This window comes from Hemicordylus capensis, chromosome 3 (assembly GCF_027244095.1).
Source record: "Hemicordylus capensis ecotype Gifberg chromosome 3, rHemCap1.1.pri, whole genome shotgun sequence".
NCBI lineage: Eukaryota > Metazoa > Chordata > Lepidosauria > Squamata > Cordylidae > Hemicordylus > Hemicordylus capensis.
This window is the reverse complement of record NC_069659.1, coordinates 293,962,122-293,979,435: the sequence shown is the minus strand read 5'-3', so window position 1 is coordinate 293,979,435 and position 17,314 is coordinate 293,962,122. Positions and strand designations below refer to the sequence as shown.

Here is a 17,314-nt window from a genome sequence, read left to right as displayed (position 1 = left end):
CAAGCAAGTCCTCAGGAGTCCCAAACTGAAACTGATCCAGTCTAACCATACAAGAGAAGTTGCTGGACACCTCCATAACAGACTCTGAAATAACTGTGGAATCCAGTTTGACTTGAATCCAAGAGATCTTATCTGCAAACAACTCATTAAAGGTGTCACAGCAAGTCACCAATGGCTCTAAATTCTGATTCAAGTGAGGAGGGGCACGTACTAGTTCTCTCACAACCCTGGACAACCCTGGACAACGTAACTTGACATGAGCTTGCAGATGCAATGCATGCAGAAAAGCACTGTTCTTTGCTGTATGCATTGTCTTAGCCTCAATCTTCCTATGCACTCTGTGCTGCAATCTGTTGGATTCCAGTTGAGTCTTGCGCCACCTTTGCTCTAACTGCTTGCCTTGCCACTTCAACCCCAGTAGTTCTTCTGTATACCATGGGGCTAATTTAGAAGTGGGTCAGGAGGGGCGCTTAGGAGTAGACGGGATGAATATGCCACAAAGTATTCTCGAAAACATATTCATATTCTCATTGAATATGTGAGGAGGGAAATTCCAAGAATAACCTGTTGACCTTCCAATTATTCTTATAACATTCTCCAAATAATGTTTTTGCTGTGGCTTTATTTGCAAATGAAAAGTTAATCTGCACCTTTTTGCAAATCAGTTACCAGCAATTATCACCTTAGCACTAGGAATTAGTTTCTCTCAGTAGAGGAGGTAGAGTCATGTCTTCTCTGAAAAAAGACAGTTTGTTTTAAGGTATGGAGGAAAGAATTTTTCAATCAATTTGATTTTTAATTAATCTGAGCATGAGATTGGCACAAGGTTGCCTGGTTAGTTTAGTGGCTGAGAAGGAGAATTGGACATGGGTTATTTCCCCACTGTTCTGGTATGGCCATGCTGCAAAGATTGGTACTTTTCAAATCTAAAAGGGTCCCCAGCTATGGCAGGACTCCAACAACCATCACCCTATTGTCCATTGCAGCCTGGTCAGGTCATGACCCAGGCCACACAGAGGCCCATCGTGCATGCATGGCGGCCTCCAAAATGGTCACAACTAGGGGGGGAAATACATGAAAAGGTCCAAAGAATGCCCAAACCGGATATTTTTTGGCATGAGGAAGGCCAGTGGCGGAGGGGGGACCTCCATGGGACCCCCCCCCCAGCCTCAGAGAAATCCCTTGTAGGAGGTAAGTACTAACATTTTTATTTTAAAAAAATGACTTGTAAACACCCCCCGAACTGAACCAACTCGGGGCGGGGTGGTGTCGATGGGGGAAAAACCAAACTGGCCTGGTCTGGTTCGGGTCTGGTTTGGACTCTCGAAATGGGCCAGCCAGCTTTGTGCACACCCCTAAAAAGAACCCATGTCCAGTTCTCCTTCTCCATCACTAAGCTAACCAGATGACTTTGAGCCAATCCCATGCTCAGATTAATCAAAAATCAAATTGATTAATGAAACAAGTTATCTGCCTACTTGCCTTTCACTATAATATTAATTGATTGTTAACATCCTCACAAGTTAGCCCACTTCAGCCTAAAAACATTCAAACATCTGCCATTTTGAATTGGGGTGGTTTACATCATCACAAACTATGCAGTTGAGGTGTCCCTTTGTGTCACTCATTACAACTGCACCAAATCTGGTCCAGATTGGATAGCCGGTCCACAAGTTAGCCCACTTGAGCCTCAAGCGTTCATGCATCTGCCATCTTGAATTGGGGTGAGTGACCATTACAAACTAAACCCTTGAATTGTCCCTATGTATCCCTACAGCTGTAGCTAATTTGGTTCAAATTGGTTAGGCGGTTCATAAGTTAGTCCAGTTTTGCCTCAGACATTCAGGCATCTGCCATCTTGAATTAGAGTGGGTGATATCATCACAAACTACACTGTTGAGGTGTCCCTATGTATCACTCACTACAACTATACCAAATTTGGTTCAAATTAGTTAGACAGTCCACAAGTTACACATTTACGTGTCCACCATCTTGAATCAGGGTGGATGACATTATCACAAAATATGCCATTAAGGTGTCCCTGTGTGTCCCTACCGCTGTAGAAAATGGGTTCAAATTTGTTAGGTGGTTCACAAGCTAGTCCACTTGCACCTGAAACGTTTACACATCTGCCATCTTGAAAACTGTAGCCAATTTGGTTCATATTGGTCCAGGCATTGCAAAGTTGTTAAAGGAGAACACACCCACAGAGACACAGAATGCTGGGTGATCTCATAAGCGTATTTTCCTTAAGGAAAGTAGACTAAAAATATTATTTTTTCCATACCTTAAAACAAACCTGTCTTTTTCAGAGAAGGCATAACTCTACCTCCTCTGCTGAGAGACACTAATTCCTGGTGTTCAGATGGTAATTGCTGGTAATAATCAGCTTCCATTCATATGTAAAGAGGACAAGTTTAATCCTTCACAGAACCATCCTTATGCCCTGAAGCAATAGGATTTACCAATTCTAATGTTGGCTGTCTTTGAGAATATCCGTGTTTCAGAGTTTACTGAAGCAGTTTTATTCTTTTAGTAGTTTTTTCCTGCTGCAGGTGCAGAATATATGAGAAAAATTGCATTGTAGAATATTCTTTTCCAAGTCTACATAGGAGCAATCATGTCTACCACCCTAGTTAGCACTCCCTGCTAACTCAGTACAGAGGAACCTTTTTAAAGTGGTGATTTTGAGCAACGGGATAGCAACTGGCCCTACCTCCAGCATAGCATCCTTCCAGTGGCTGTTGCTGGTGTCTATCTTGTGTTTCATTTTAGATTCATTTCTCTGTGTCAGGCCTGCTCGACTTGGGCCTTTCTGTAGATGTTGGCCTACAACTCCCATAATCCCTGCTATTGGCCACTGTAGCTGGGGATTATGGGAGCTGTAGTACGAAAACAGTGGTGGGGGCAAAGTTGAGCAGGCCTGCTCTATGTAAACTGCTTAGGGAACTTTTGTTGAAAAGTGGTATATAAGTATTTGTAGTTGTAGTAGTAGTAGTAAGTTCATTATCCCAAGTCTGAACTAGGGCATTGACAGGATTGCTGGCGGAACCAACCTTAAAAACCTCCAAGGATTCTTGGATCCAATAACCTTCTCGGGTGGAACATCTTAATATGTCCTTCACTCCTGTAGAGATGGGTTGTGGTTGTCAGTCCAACCTTGACCAGGTGGTGGTCCATCCATGACAATGGGGAAATCACAGGAGATTAACATTAAGACCATGTTCAGACATAATGCCAAACCATAGGTAAATGTGCCAGAGATTTAAGTTTGTGGTCATCCGAATGCGTGAAACCATGGCTTTGTCACCCTTCCGCTGCTCTGTTTTCACTTCCAAACCTGAATTTGAACCTTCATTTTGTTTAGCTGCTGAAACCTCAGGTTCCAAAGGGCCATAGTTTTGTCTGCTGCTGCCACTGTAACCTGGATTTTGTGCTCTAGCTGCTCTTGAAATCATAGAGGGGGTGGCTCAGAGCAGCCCAGAAATGGGTCAGTTCTATGCATTTCATGCTGGCTGCATTTCTCTTGGAGCTGATGCCAAGCCCTCTGCCATCTCCGTACTCCTCCTGCCAGTGCTTGGCAATAGGAATGCCATGTCCCCAGAATTCATTCATTTAAGGGGAAACAACCACACTGGAGAAAGCCCACTTTCCCCTGCATCTTATGGGGCCCCCCTTGTCCATCCGCACTAAAAATATAGGATGACAAGACAGGGACAGCAAGAGAGGTCTCAGGGAATTCAGGACTGCAGTGATTTGTGCACAAACACATAATGTTCTGGTAATACAATAAACAGAACTAGATTGCTTTCTCACAAATGGCACATATGCCAGCCCATTGGGGGAGTGATGCCATGGCGCCTATCAGAAATACTAATGTGCTGACCCCATTCACAGTGGGGTTCCCATCAGTGCTACATCTGGAACACACCTGCAGAAACCTTGGGCATGGCAACCTCCCTGTGGTCCAGTCAATGAGAGACAACATGTCGCCTCACAAATCTGATGTCTGCTTCTGTCCATCCCAAGTGGGACTGGTGTGCTGGGAGGTGGTGAGAGGTTAGCAAGTCAGGTTTTCTGAGGCTGAAATTTAAAAGACAAGGGTTCCAGGGGTTTTGATGGGCAAAGCCTGACTTGCTCCAAGGAAGGGGGTGGTTGGTCTCTTGCATGCTTGCTACCAAGAAGGATTGAGGATTGGATTTCTTGAACAACCTGCAATGCACACCTTGGTGTGTTGCCTGGCATGCAGGATCTTTATTTAGAATTGCCATAGAAAACATTGTAATAGCTTCTGTTGGGGGAAGGAGAAGAGGTACATGATGTGCAAGGAAAGCTTTCATTCACAAAACATTAGATCTAGCATGGATGCTCAGAAAGGCATCCTTTTAAAAGTGTTGTGTGTGTTGTCTGATTGGGCAGCAAAACATTGGTTGCCTCAAAATTTTCCATATATTTAAAGTTCCCATTGACAATATGGCTCCCTCCAAATGTACATAGGGAAGTCTATATCCAAGTTAGCAGGGATGTCATCCCTGCTAACTGGGCAAAGAGGCACCTTTTCATGTGGTGATTCTCTTTATTTAGCAGGGGGAGAGTAACTGGCCCGATCCACCCCAAGCACAGTCCCTCCAGTGACTGTTGCTGGTGTTGATCTTATGTTTCTTTTTAGATTGTGAGCCCCTCGGGGACAGAGATCCATCTTAAATTTAGCCATCCCAGGTCCTTGGGAAAGACTCGATGTCTGGATAAAACAAACCAGTCAATAACACCTGTCTGACTGTGTAAACAAGAAAAATAATAATAATAATAATAATAATAATAATAATAATAATAATAATAATAATAATAATAAATCTGTATATATAGATAGATGTGTATCTGTTTGGAGGTACCCCAGACCGGTATGGTATTATGCCCTCTGGCAAGGGAAGATCTGCCATGAATGGGATAACCCCAGGTTTGAGTTAAAAGAAAGCCCTTGGTTTTTTCAGTGATCCTTTTTTGTACCAGTTGTAGTAGAAGGGAGGCCCAGCCTTTTCCCCAGGGGTGAAAGTATGCCGTCTCAGCCATTCCTCATGAGTGGAGCTTCCAGTCAGACAAAGGGCTTGGGCTTGGATGTTCTGTGCAAAGACAGACCATGCAATAGATGCTTATACCCTTTTCCTAAGGACCACTCTCTCATGAGAGTGCCTGGCTATGGACACACACATGCAGGCCAAAGGACTGTTGCCATCCAGCCCGGTTGTTGGTTCTGTGCAAGCCCCAGGAAAAGGTCCCTCAGCAACACCTTTCCTGGTCCTGGTGACTGTCATGAACCAAGAGTGTAAGCGCTCCCTCTGACAGTCTGGTCTCCTCGTAACATGTATTCATGCTCTTTTTTTGCCCTGCACGGTTACCTGGCTAGTATCACTAACCCAACAGGAGCCACATGATATATAAACAAATGAATGAATAGCACAACATGACTAAATGAACTGGAACAGGAATGCTCAGGAAGTCAGTCAATCAACCCCAGTTTTATATGGTACACATATCTGAACAAAAATAACACACCAACTTAATGTAACAAAGTACGTACAAATGTTGCAAAGAATCTTCCACAACATGTATAGTCCATTTTAACACTTAGGTGTGATCAGAACAGTTCTTATCTTATAATCCAGATAGTCCACTAGCAGGGTTCAACACCAGTTGAGCAAGATGAAGAGAATTCAGCAATGCATTCCCCTTTGCCTCTCTGCCCAGAAGCCAGAGTTTGCTGAACTGTGGATGATCAATTGTCTGCAGCTTGATTAATGGTTTCTCAGACTAACCGCAGCTTCGCATACCCAGGATTTCATGCTATGTCTGAACGGGCCCTAAATCTCTTAACATTTGTGTCTCCCTCTCTAGGTTCCAGAAGCTTGGAAAAGAAACTGCCATTCAGCCTCCGAAAGAGCCACAACTCCCTGAAAACAACCAGTCCTCATTTGCCAGCCCCACTGGCTCAGGTAGTCTACCTGAAGGACATTGTCTGCTACCTGTCACTGCTGGAAAGGGGACGGGCTGAGGATAAGCTGGAGTGTAAGTGCTTGTGGGACAGGAGGAATGTATGTGGCCAGAGTATCAGATACAAGATTGTCGGTGCCATGGTCACAGTTGGTGGTAGTGGTGGTGGTGGTGAAGGGTGGAAATGGAGGGTTTGTAGCCAGTGAAAGCAGTAAACTCTACGAGCTGCCATGGGGTCCAGTTTTGTGCATGTGCTGTGAATGAGCGAAAAGACAAAATGCTCATCCGACCCTTTCCAACAGAGCATTACAGGCAGATATGCTAGTTATGTGCCAAACCTTATTTGATTGGAGGTTGCCACTTTGGCACCCAGCTCCTATTCTGGGGGTGGTGGTGTTCTTTTGCATCTTTTGGGTCTCCTCTTTGCAGGCCTTGTACTGTAGACCCTTTTCACTGTATCTGCCAGTCTCCAACTATTTCTGAATCTATAAGAGTCCATAGCCACACTTGTTTTGTTAGCTACACTTGGAGAGAAGTTCAAATAGATTTCTTCTTCTTAGAGCAACAGCGTTTGAAAGCCACTGGGGTATTGCATTCTGTTTGTCTTGGACCGCAAAAACAAGCAGACCTTAACAGGGCAAAATATGGCTAAAATACATAGCTCTGGCTATTAGCACCTCAAGAAAGAAAAGAAAATGCACAGACATTTCTTTTATTGGCTTAAAATATTTAAGCATAGCATCAGTGGTCCTCAGTCCTCCCTATGTTGATTAGCTATTATCAGCGATCACCCCTGCAATTCAGCTTCTGAGGAATATCCAGATCCAAGTTATGTGATCAGCTTGCAGACCTCTCAGGTGCTCCCTCTTTTTATGAAATGGTCTTCCGTCAGAACGCCAGCAGTGAATCAGACTCTTTCTGCTGCCTTTGTCATCTGTTGATATGGCAATCTTAGAGACCAAGCCAGTTAATTGAGGGGAAATTTTAGCTGCAATTTCACACAAATTTTAATTAGGCAGAATTGCAGAATTTTGCTTTTGAAATTAAATTCAAATTTGACTTTGAAATTAAACTTTGAGGGATCCATGCCCTTGTACACCATTTTCTCAAGCTGTGAGACCTCCATTCTGGGGGAAAAAGGAGGAAGATGAATAGTTAGCAACATTATTAATCACTTTGAAGACAAATGCTTCTCAAGGCTGTTTCACACAACTGTAGGGCTTGTGATGGTGGTTTTTCTTCTGATAGCATCCTCTTCATTGTCTGACTCATTTTCTGTCAGAAAGTCCCAGTTTTGTACATTGTCGCCAGTCTGTGTTAATATGAGCTACAATGGGCAGATTAATTATCCCTAAGAAGAACATTGTAGGATCCTCCTCTCAGGATCAGCCTGGGAATCATAAAGCCATTCTGACATAACATTTCAACCCAGGATCTCTTCAGAATGTCATAGCAGACATGGACATGTGATCTCAGAATTGACCTCTAGAGAGAACATCATGGGGATGGAAACAGGTCCCTGAGTGAATGGGAGTTGGGGTATGGAGAGTCTGAGTTGGCCCATTTGAAATAATCCCCAGTGCTTGCTTGCTTATTTATTTATTTGTCACATTTATGTACCACCCTATATAAAATCTCAGGGCACTTTAAAATTTAAAGAAACCACCACCCTATCAATCACCATGCCCAACCATGGACGATTGGAGACAAGCCTATAATTGCCTATCTCTGAGGGATCCAACACAAGTTTCTTCAAAAGTGGTCTATCAGTTGTCTTCTTGAGACAAGGAGGCATCCTGCTCTCCCTCAGAGAGGCACTGATGATACTAACAAGATCCTCTTCATCCCTGCTAGATTTTATAAGCCATGTAGGGCAAGGCTCAAGAGAACAGGTAGTAAGGCGAACTTCTCCCAGCAGCTTGTCTACGATCTTGGGAGTCACAAACTGAAACTGATCCAACCTAACCATACAAGAGGAATTGTGGGACACCTCTCTAATAACTGCAATAACTATGGGATTCAGTTCAGTTTGAATCCAAGCACAGGATCAGGATGATGATGGTGGTGGTTGACTGATGATTGATGATTTTATTACAGTAAATGGGCTATTTTCTGAGACAAGTTGCTCATCCTTTCTTCTATTAACTGCACTGTTCAAGTCTTGATCAGAATGTATGTTTTGCTTTGTGGGCTGAGCTGATTATCATGATCTCAAGTGAAGACAGGAGAATGAATTAAGGTGACCAGAAATTGTGCTATAAAGCTCGAGAATTTAAGCTTTAAATTCTGTAGAATTTAACATAGAACATAGAATCAAAGTCCTGGGAAATAATATATGACTGTGTTACATTAACATTCCAGAAAGCTGTACAAGGTTGCCCTCTGGTGCCCTTGGCTTGTTTTTCATGTGCTTTTAAATCATTTTAAATAGACAGTATATACTGGAAATCCCTATTATCAACGAATTTAGGATGAAGCCTATTTAAAGAGCAGCCCTACAGGTCATTTCTTGCAAATTGTCACCTACATTTTTTTCCTTTGAGAATACACCAGCATTGTATGGAGCAACTGAGCAAGCAAAGATTTTTATCATGTGGAGAAGGTTGAGATCAAAATATATATTCTGCACACAATTGCAGGAACATAAGCTAGGAGGAAAATACTGCACCTGAAGCAGCACTAAAAACAGTTCACAATGTTCTTCTGCTGAGACAACACTATCATTACAATAAGATCAAATAGACATAACCACTGTTGAACAGTTTAAAAACAACTTTGCCAATACTGCAGTCCTACTGAGTTTGACATTGTCTTTCTTGTTATTTTCGGTGCATCTGATCTTCTGTTAAGCAGAATGACATTTCTGTTAGCAGCATTGATAACTGGTTCAGAAAACATCCCATATATAAAATAGCATGGTTCTCTTGTTGGCTTAAACAGTGTGTTTAAGTGCATCTTGGCTTTGGAATTCTGTTGAACTCTTGAGCAGAGCCTCTCTGTGGCAGGCCAGAAACAGAATCCCGAATTTCCAGTCAAGAATAACCATGAGGGGAACAGAACACTAAACAGTGTTTACCTTGTGAGAAAAAGTGGTGGCTTATGGATTTGTGGGAAATCCACAGACACTCCCCAGTATATAATAGTTTAATATAGCTTCCTATTTCTGGAGTGGGTCTGCTTTATTAACTGATATTACAACATTATTGTAGGGCCAGACAAGACATAGGGGCGATTCTCACGATCAACAAAAATCGGGCTAGGAGAGCCTAGCCCGATTTTTGTTGATCATAAGAACCACTGGGCTTGCAGCCGAGCCTGGTGGTTCTTGAGCGGGTAACCCGCTCGAGAACCCCTGCTAAAAAGCGGGTTTGCTGGAGCGAGCGCTCCAGCAAACCTACTTTTTAGGCTCGTGAGTAGCCGTGGCGCGGCTTTGCGCTGCCCCTACTCACGAGTAGACCCCCAGCCAGGGGTCTCCCCAATATGCCCTGCGCGCTCGCACAGGGCATACAGGGGCTTAAGGGGGCCGTGTGGCCCCCGCTTCTCCCACCCCCCGCCGGCTCCGTCACGGAGCCGGCCATCATGTGGGCGGCCGATCTGGCCACCCAGGGCTCCCTGCCCGCTCGTCTGCGGGGAGAGTGGGCTTAGTCCTCTCTCCCCACAGTTTTTTTAAAAGCGGGTCTCACGGATCATGAGACCCGCCTCATAACGTTAATCATGTCATAGGTACTTGAGTGTTTTGTTTTTAAAATAACTGTAAATAGCAATCGGGGGGCTCACAGGATCAGGATTGGGTCAGCAGCAAGGCAAACTTAACCCCAGTTTCACAATCCCAATGGATTCAGACATAGCAGGACTGGCTTAGAATTGCAATTTGCAGTTAAAATTCAAAACTGGAAATCTCATCGCAGACAATCCCCCATCCCCAGTTTGGGAAACTCCAGAGGCAGGTTAGAGTTTCCCCTCCCTCTTTCTGGTCCTCCAAACTTGGTCCCGCCCACTTTTATAGCCATGCTGTCGCTTGCAATCAGCCAGAAGCTCAGAGGGGGTGTGATTACTGGCTGTGAGTAACAGTTACAACCACAGTTAGAGCGGTGGATGCATGCAGACAACATGGCGGTGCCTTCCAACAGAGGTTTAGAGCGGTAAAACTGAGGAGTAATCCCAGGTCCAAATTCCGGTTTGGGAGGTAAACTGGGCCCTGTGGTTTGGTTTTAAGGCCACGGTTGCACACATTCAGACATTGCACAAAACCGGAGTTTTTGTGCAACCTGTAACTCCGGTTTTGTGCAATGTCTGAATGTGGCCAATGAAAATACTCCCCATGGCTATTTTTTTGCTTCCATAGGCAATCTGCCATTGGCAGCAATGGTAGCTTCCCTTCCAAGACAAATAGCAGTTGTGGGTGGAAGCGTATTTTCATCAGGGCTGTGGCATAGAAGAAAAGAGTGTTAAAAAGCCTCCCCCTCTTGCTATTGTCCCAGGCCTGTTTGGAGACCCCACACAACAAACATTCAAGGGCCAATGATTTGATTAACTTTATGTCTAGTTTGGTCCTTCATGTGCTTTGGATTTCAATCTAATTCTTGTTACCTAGAGCAGTAATTGTTCCCTACTTTGAATGGTGCAACATTTTAACCATGATGTCATTGTGAATCAGAGCTCGTTGCATTTTCCTGTTGTCTGGGATTCCCTCAAATGAGAATCTCCTCCTAGGGAAAAGTTTCTTGAAGCCTTTACGTCATCCCTCATGCCCACTGGCTTCCTTTGCTGGCCTTTCATTTAGCATACTGATTATGAAAGTAGGAGGAATTCTTCCTCTTGCTGGTGCCATGTGATTTCTTATAGTTGGAGTTACTGCTGTCTAATGAAGCAAATACCCTCCCCGCCACATCTTCCCTCTGTTTATTGAAAACAAATTATGGTCGTGCTTTCAGACCATCGGATTGATTCCACCATGCTGCACCAGTGCAACAGCTCAGAAATAATTGTCTGACCTCTGATAGATCAGGATGCAAAAATGTAACCATTCTACACAGCATTATATTCCTGCCTCGGGCTAATAAAAGTGGGTGGTCACAAGCAAAGAATTGCTTCCACTGCTATCAATGAGCCAAACAATGGATTGGTTCTGCTTGGCAGCTTGAAGGTAAATTAAGGTCTGCTCACTTCTTAAATGTACGATTTTTGTGTGTACAAGTATTAGGAAGTTTGTTTTTAACTATTATTTATCTGCTAATTAGTGATTACATTTCTGCTAATGTGGCATCAACTTGAGGCTGTAGATTCACTAGGGTAGACATATATTGCAGCAATAGGACACTGAGGCAGATCAATGAGCTCATTATGCTTGAGGGTGCATGCCGTTATTACAGACCTCTGTCTGCTTTTGTGTTCTCTTGCAGTTATGTTTCGTCTCTATGACACAGATGGCAATGGCCTCCTGGACAGCTCGGTACGCCATCCCTTGAAGCAGTGCCCGTCTCAAGAAAGGGAGGCACAACTATCTTTCTAAATGCCTGGGCAACCCTCAGATGCAAAGAATCATATGCACATCTTTAAAATTTGACTGACATCTCTGGGTAGAGTTACTAGGTTCCTGATACAAGGGCAATTAGAGTTTCATCTGATCCTTTCTCCAAGGAGTTCAAAGCGGCATATGTGGTTCTTCCACTTTTATCCTCACAACAGGCAGATTAAATTGAGAGCTAGTGACTAGCCCAATGTTACCCACTATGCTGCACAGGGATTTGAACCCAGGTCTCCCTGCTCTAAGTCCCCCTTTCTAACCATTACACCACATGGGTCTGCAAGGGCTAGAGCCTGGGAGCTCAGGAGTGGTGCCTGGCAAATCATGGGATGAACCCCATTTGAAAGAGATTAATCCCTGAACTTTCAGGTCGAATCCCGAGACCTGGAAATCTGTGGGCTTGTGCTTGCAGCCCCAGGCCCCAATTAAGACAGGACACACATAATAGGAGTAAACTAGGGCCACTTTATTGATAAATACATAACCGAAACCTGCAACAAGGAACCTAACTAACCAGAGTGTGGGTACTCCACCCATGTGGGTCAGCCTCATAAGGAGGACCACTCCACACCAGGGCAAAGGGCTGGGTGCCAATTCAGCCTGGCACCAGGTCCTGATATCCTCTCAGCGTGGGGCTTTCCGCTGCTGGGGGGGCAACTTGACCCAACCCAAGCCGCAGAACTCTGGGCCAGTGAGCTGAACCACCCTCCAAGTAGGGGCCAGTCTCAACCCTCCAGGCCACAAAACCCTGAAGGGCTGTTTCTCGGCCCCCTCCATTCCTTAAATGGTCCTCCAGCCCAGCACGATTACCAAAACAACCTACCCCAACCCACACTCTCCTACCAAGTGACCAAACAATCCTAAATACTATTAAACCCCTATACCACAAAACTCAGTGAGAAGTAGGTGAAAAAAGGCCACACCTGGTGCCAATCTGGTGCAGCCCCCAAAATTCCTACTTGGCACCCACTGGTGACTGGTTAATCCTCACTGAGCACAGGGCAGGTGGGTGAGTGCCTTGCAAAAGAGCAACTAGCAAGGAGGAGAACAGGCCAGCCCTATAACCGGCTGATCCTCCCCCGATTGGTCGGCTCTGACCACGTGTGAAGGGAGGCAAAATGGCGGCCCGCATGCCTGCCTCAGTGCTGGGAGCACAACCCTGGCCCCCATCCTACCACAAATCATGGCGGTGGGGATCAGCAATGTATCACTGAGGTCAGTGTCCAGTTCACATGGACGTGCAGGATTCCTTCAGTATTGATCATGGAACTTCATCTCTTTGTCTGGTATGGCAATTTGGAGTTATTGTATGAGCCAATAACTAATGTCAGTACAGCATGCTGTTGGAGAGTGGCCAACATTTTATGTTGTGCAAAGGATAGGAGAGGAGACCTGGTCTTGTGGTAGCAAGCATGACTTGTCCCCTTAGCTAAGCAGGGTCTGCCCTGGTTGCATATGAATGGGAGACTAGAAATGTGAGCACTGTCAGATATTCCCCTCAGGGGATGGAGCTGCTCTGGGAAGAGCAGAAGCTTTCAAGTTCCCTCTCTGGCTTCTCCAAGATAGGGCTGAGAGAGATTCCTGCCTGCAACTTTGGAGAAGCCGCTGCCAGTCTGTGTAGACAATACTGAGCTAGATAATAGTCTGACTCAGTATATGGCAGCTTCCTAGGTATGATAGTTTTCAAGAAATATGTTTCAGGGGCAATATCCACATGACATGCAAGTGTCCTTGTCATCAGTGGCTTGCATGCCCTGCAATGTAATGTAAGTCGTGCCAGACTTGCCAATGCAGCTTTAGAGCTTTAAAAGACACAGTGACACTGCAGTGCAAGAGAGTGGTGCCAAGACTGCTGCCTCTTGAGCAACTTCATCTCATGCCTGACTTCCATTGGGAAGAACGAAAGCTGAGCGCAACATGCAGTTGCATCACAGTGGCATGGACAGGTCTTGCACCACCCATGCTACGTTGTAGGACATGTAAGCCAGCATGTCACTGGTGAAACAATCAGTCCTTGAGCCTTTATCACCTGTGCCAAAGTAACATCTCCCCCCTCCATTCTCCTATGATTTTCCAAAAGGCTTTGCCTGGTGGGCATTGGAACCAATGTAGGATCAGAAAGCCTGGTGCACATCTGATTCCCCACAACCTGCACTTGTGCTCCATGCTGTACCTACACTCATATGTGCTGCTGATGTGAGTGATTGTGGTGCCAGACAGGCAGGCAAAGTCTGCATGCTGGCAATAGCAATAATACCTTCTAGCAAATCATATATTTTAAAAAGTAAGTATGTGCTCAAACCACGGTTCAAGCAGCAGTTCAGACCCTGGTTAGGACCATGCAAATGGTGCCCACGCATGCACGGATGTCATGTGTGTCCTGGTGCCATGTAGGGGTACTTGGGCCAAGCCCCGCCCCAACAGGAAGCTGCATGGGGTAGCGGAGAGCAGTTAAGGACCTACTCTCCTCTTTCTTAAAGCTCCTGCCCCCGGATCCAAACCAGGGCTCAAACCACTGCTCAAACTGTGGTTTGAGCATGTCCCTACTTGAGCATGCCACCTACCACCCAAATTTGAAACCCTAACATGGACCCCCAGCTTTCTTTCTTTTTTTTAAAGCTAAGCTCTAGCCCTTGTAGAGGTGGAGTTATGGAGCAAAATGTGTGGTCACTACTTTTCAAGTGTTTGGATTCTTCGGTGTATAACAACCTTTCCTTGTAATGAATCCCTATGAGACTCATTGCATACCTTCATTTCTTCTGTTCATTTTGACTGTCATTGGACAGTGCCAACTGTCAACTGCCATGTGTTAACTACAGCCCCACCCACCATACACACAGGGGCACTCAGTTTATTTTTTAGGAATTTTTGTAGTGTTTAGATTTCTTCTGTTCATTTTGACCCCACTGCTTTGTGGGTGGGGAATTAGTGGCATCCCATGTGCCAACTACCCCCAACCCACCAGCCACTGGGTACTCAGTTTATATTTTAGGAATTTTTGAGGTGTTTAGAATCTTTGGTGTGTAATGAATCCTCATAGGGATTCATTATGAGGAAAGTTTTATTAGACACTAAAGAGGCTAAACACTTGAAAACATTCCTAGAACATAAACTGAGTAGTACCCCATTGCCTTTTGGGTGGGAGGGGGGTGTAGTTGGCACATGGCAGTTGACAGTTCACACTGTCCAAAGACAGCTAAAATGAATAGAAAAAATGAAGGTGTGTAATCAGTCCTCATAGGGATTCATTGAGGAAACGTTATTATACACCAAAGAATCCAAACACTTGAAAAATAGTGACCACACATTTTGCTCCATAACTCCACTTCTACAAAGGATAGAGCTTAGCTTTCTTTTCTTTTCTTTTCTTTTTTAAATGAAAGCTGGATGTCTGGGGAAATTAATAGGAGGAATCCAAATCTCAAATCAATTCAAATTGAACCTAGTGTGATTCAGCTTGGACCCAAATCTAGCCAATGGACCACAGGGGTGGTTTGTTCTGTCCTTAAATTGCCCGAATCAGCTAGATTTGGGTACAAATAGATTTGTACCCTGATCAGTTTGCACATCCCTACCTGACAGCCCCTAGACTCCTTTCTACTAGAGCAGGCATCCCCAAACTGTGGCCCTCCAGATGTTGCTGAACTACAACTCCCAGCATCCCTAGACACAATTTTTTGTGGCTGGGTATGCTGGAAGTTGTAGTTCAGCAACATCTGGAGGGCCGCAGTTTGGGGATGCCTGCACTAGAGTAAGGGATGGTGGTTGCTTTTACACCTACTCAGCCCACAGTTGAAATAAGCAGACTCTGAGATAAGGGATTGTTATGAAATTAATGCTGCTGAGAATTTGCTAATCCTGGGACCCAGCAGGTTTCTAGTAATGATGCAAGTGATGAGAGATTGGAAAAGAGAATACAGTTGTCAGATGGATTCCAAGTCCAAGGTGCCAGTAATAATGCTTTTGGTTAGAAACCCTAGGAGCAGCATTCACCACACCAAGGAACAAACTCAGCATTACATGGGAGATTGGGGACTGGGTCTCACCGCTCAGTTTTCTTCTTCTAAAATGAATTTAATCTAGATACATCTGCACACGTTTGCCACTTATTTATTTTGAGACAACCATATCATCAGTCAGATGGTTCATGTAGCAGCCATGGACGGGGCAATTTGATTCGGGGTTGCAGTGTAATGGGGCGGTCCTAACTCTTTTCTTACTCCATTTGCGCAGTTGTGCCAGGGTGCCCTTGCGCACACACACAAAATTGTGCAAATGAAGTTGCACATTGGTGCAGCCACTGGAAATAATGGTTGTAGCATTGTGCAACTCCATTTGTGCAATTTTTGTACTTGCACAACAGCACTCTTGTGTAACTACATAAACATTACCTTACAATGTGCACATAACATTGCATGGTATGTCAGTCATTATGTATTCCCTATATTACTGTCAGTGTTCACACACAGCTACATCTTTGTTCCTGTTTCTTCTTCTTTCTGAACTCAGGAATTGGATCGTATTATTAATCAGATGGTTCATGTAGCAGAATACCTGGAGTGGGACTCCACAGAACTGAGGCCGGTGAGTTTCATTTGTATGCAGGTTTCTGCTGAGTGTTCTCAGAAAAGCCATAAAGGCTGGCCTTGCTAGGACCCCAAGGATCTGCTATACCTAAATGCCTCTAGGACAGGGGTGGGGAACCTTGGCCCTCCAGCTGTTTTTGAACTACAACTCTCATCATCCTCAGCCACAATGGGATGATGGGAGTTGTAGTTCAACAACAGCTGGAGGACCAAGGTTCCCCACCCCTGCTCTAGGAACTTTTCAGTGGCTTCATCCTTCAGGCATATCACAGCTCCAAAGATCAGATCACAAAAAGGGTGGATACTTGAGATGAAAAACAAGGAAGATTAAGGGCAAGGAGCTGAATACTCACTTTTCATTGGTGCATCCTTTTTCAGATCATCATGGTCTACACAGGAGGTGAGTGTGCAGGCTTAATGAGTTAGATTGGAGAGCGTGTGCCAAGAGCTTGTGCTGGAAGGATTACAAGAAGAGAGAACAAAAAGGGCAAGTCTGAGAGTTATGGAGCTCTGGATTAATGCTGGCTACTGGCTGCCTTTTAAATTAATGCTAGACACTTTTATTCTCCTTGCCAATATACAAGGCGTACTGCATAGTACAGTCTACGTATCAATGGAATAATTACAATTTGGTGAGTTGAAGGAGGATAGGATGGCTCTAATGGAGGTTTTTCCCTCCTGCAGATCTTGAAGGAAATGATGGAAGAAATAGACTATGATCATGATGGAACTGTGACACTGGAAGAATGGATTCGAGGAGGCATGACCACCATCCCTCTGCTGGTCCTACTGGGCATGGAAACAGTAAGTAGCAGGCTTGACTTCAGAGCCAACATAGGCCCTGTCTTCAGAGGATGCCCAGATGAGTGGTGTGTTAGTAAAAATGTTCATCCTCTTTCCAGGTGGATTCAAAATGTAACACATCCAGATTAATACTATTTGTATTTTTGGCACAGTAGCATTCCTTGGAAAAAGGAATCCAAGAATTATGAGTGATTCTGGCAGATCCATGTTTGGAGAAATGACTAAATTCTGATATCATTCTAATGAGATGACATACACCACTCACACAAGATACTTTGCATCCCCTTCCCTTTCTGTCTGCTTGGTGTAAATATCACTGGTCACCCAGAACCCATGATGCCCTGTAAGACTGAGTAAGAATGATTTCCTAGTAGAAACTGGTAGTTAAAAATCAGTTTGGCAGAAGTAA

At 44.6% G+C, this 17,314-nt stretch overlaps 1 protein-coding gene across 13 annotated transcripts in view; it reads left to right on the top strand.

The window, feature by feature from the left end:
* The window catches only part of DGKG (diacylglycerol kinase gamma), a 300,941-nt gene that overhangs the window by 158,581 nt on the left and 125,046 nt on the right, over positions 1-17,314 (top strand). For 11 of the 13 annotated variants that reach the window (XM_053308427.1, XM_053308435.1, XM_053308434.1 and 8 more), the window contains 4 exons: positions 5,893-6,063; positions 11,391-11,440; positions 16,025-16,099; positions 16,786-16,905. In XM_053308427.1, coding sequence (XP_053164402.1) covers positions 5,893-6,063; positions 11,391-11,440; positions 16,025-16,099; positions 16,786-16,905 — 416 coding nt within the window. Of the gene's footprint in view, positions 1-5,892; positions 6,064-11,390; positions 11,441-11,495; positions 11,568-16,024; positions 16,100-16,785; positions 16,906-17,314 lie in introns of those variants that run through there. The other 2 variants (XM_053308438.1, XM_053308439.1) reach the window with 2 other exon arrangements.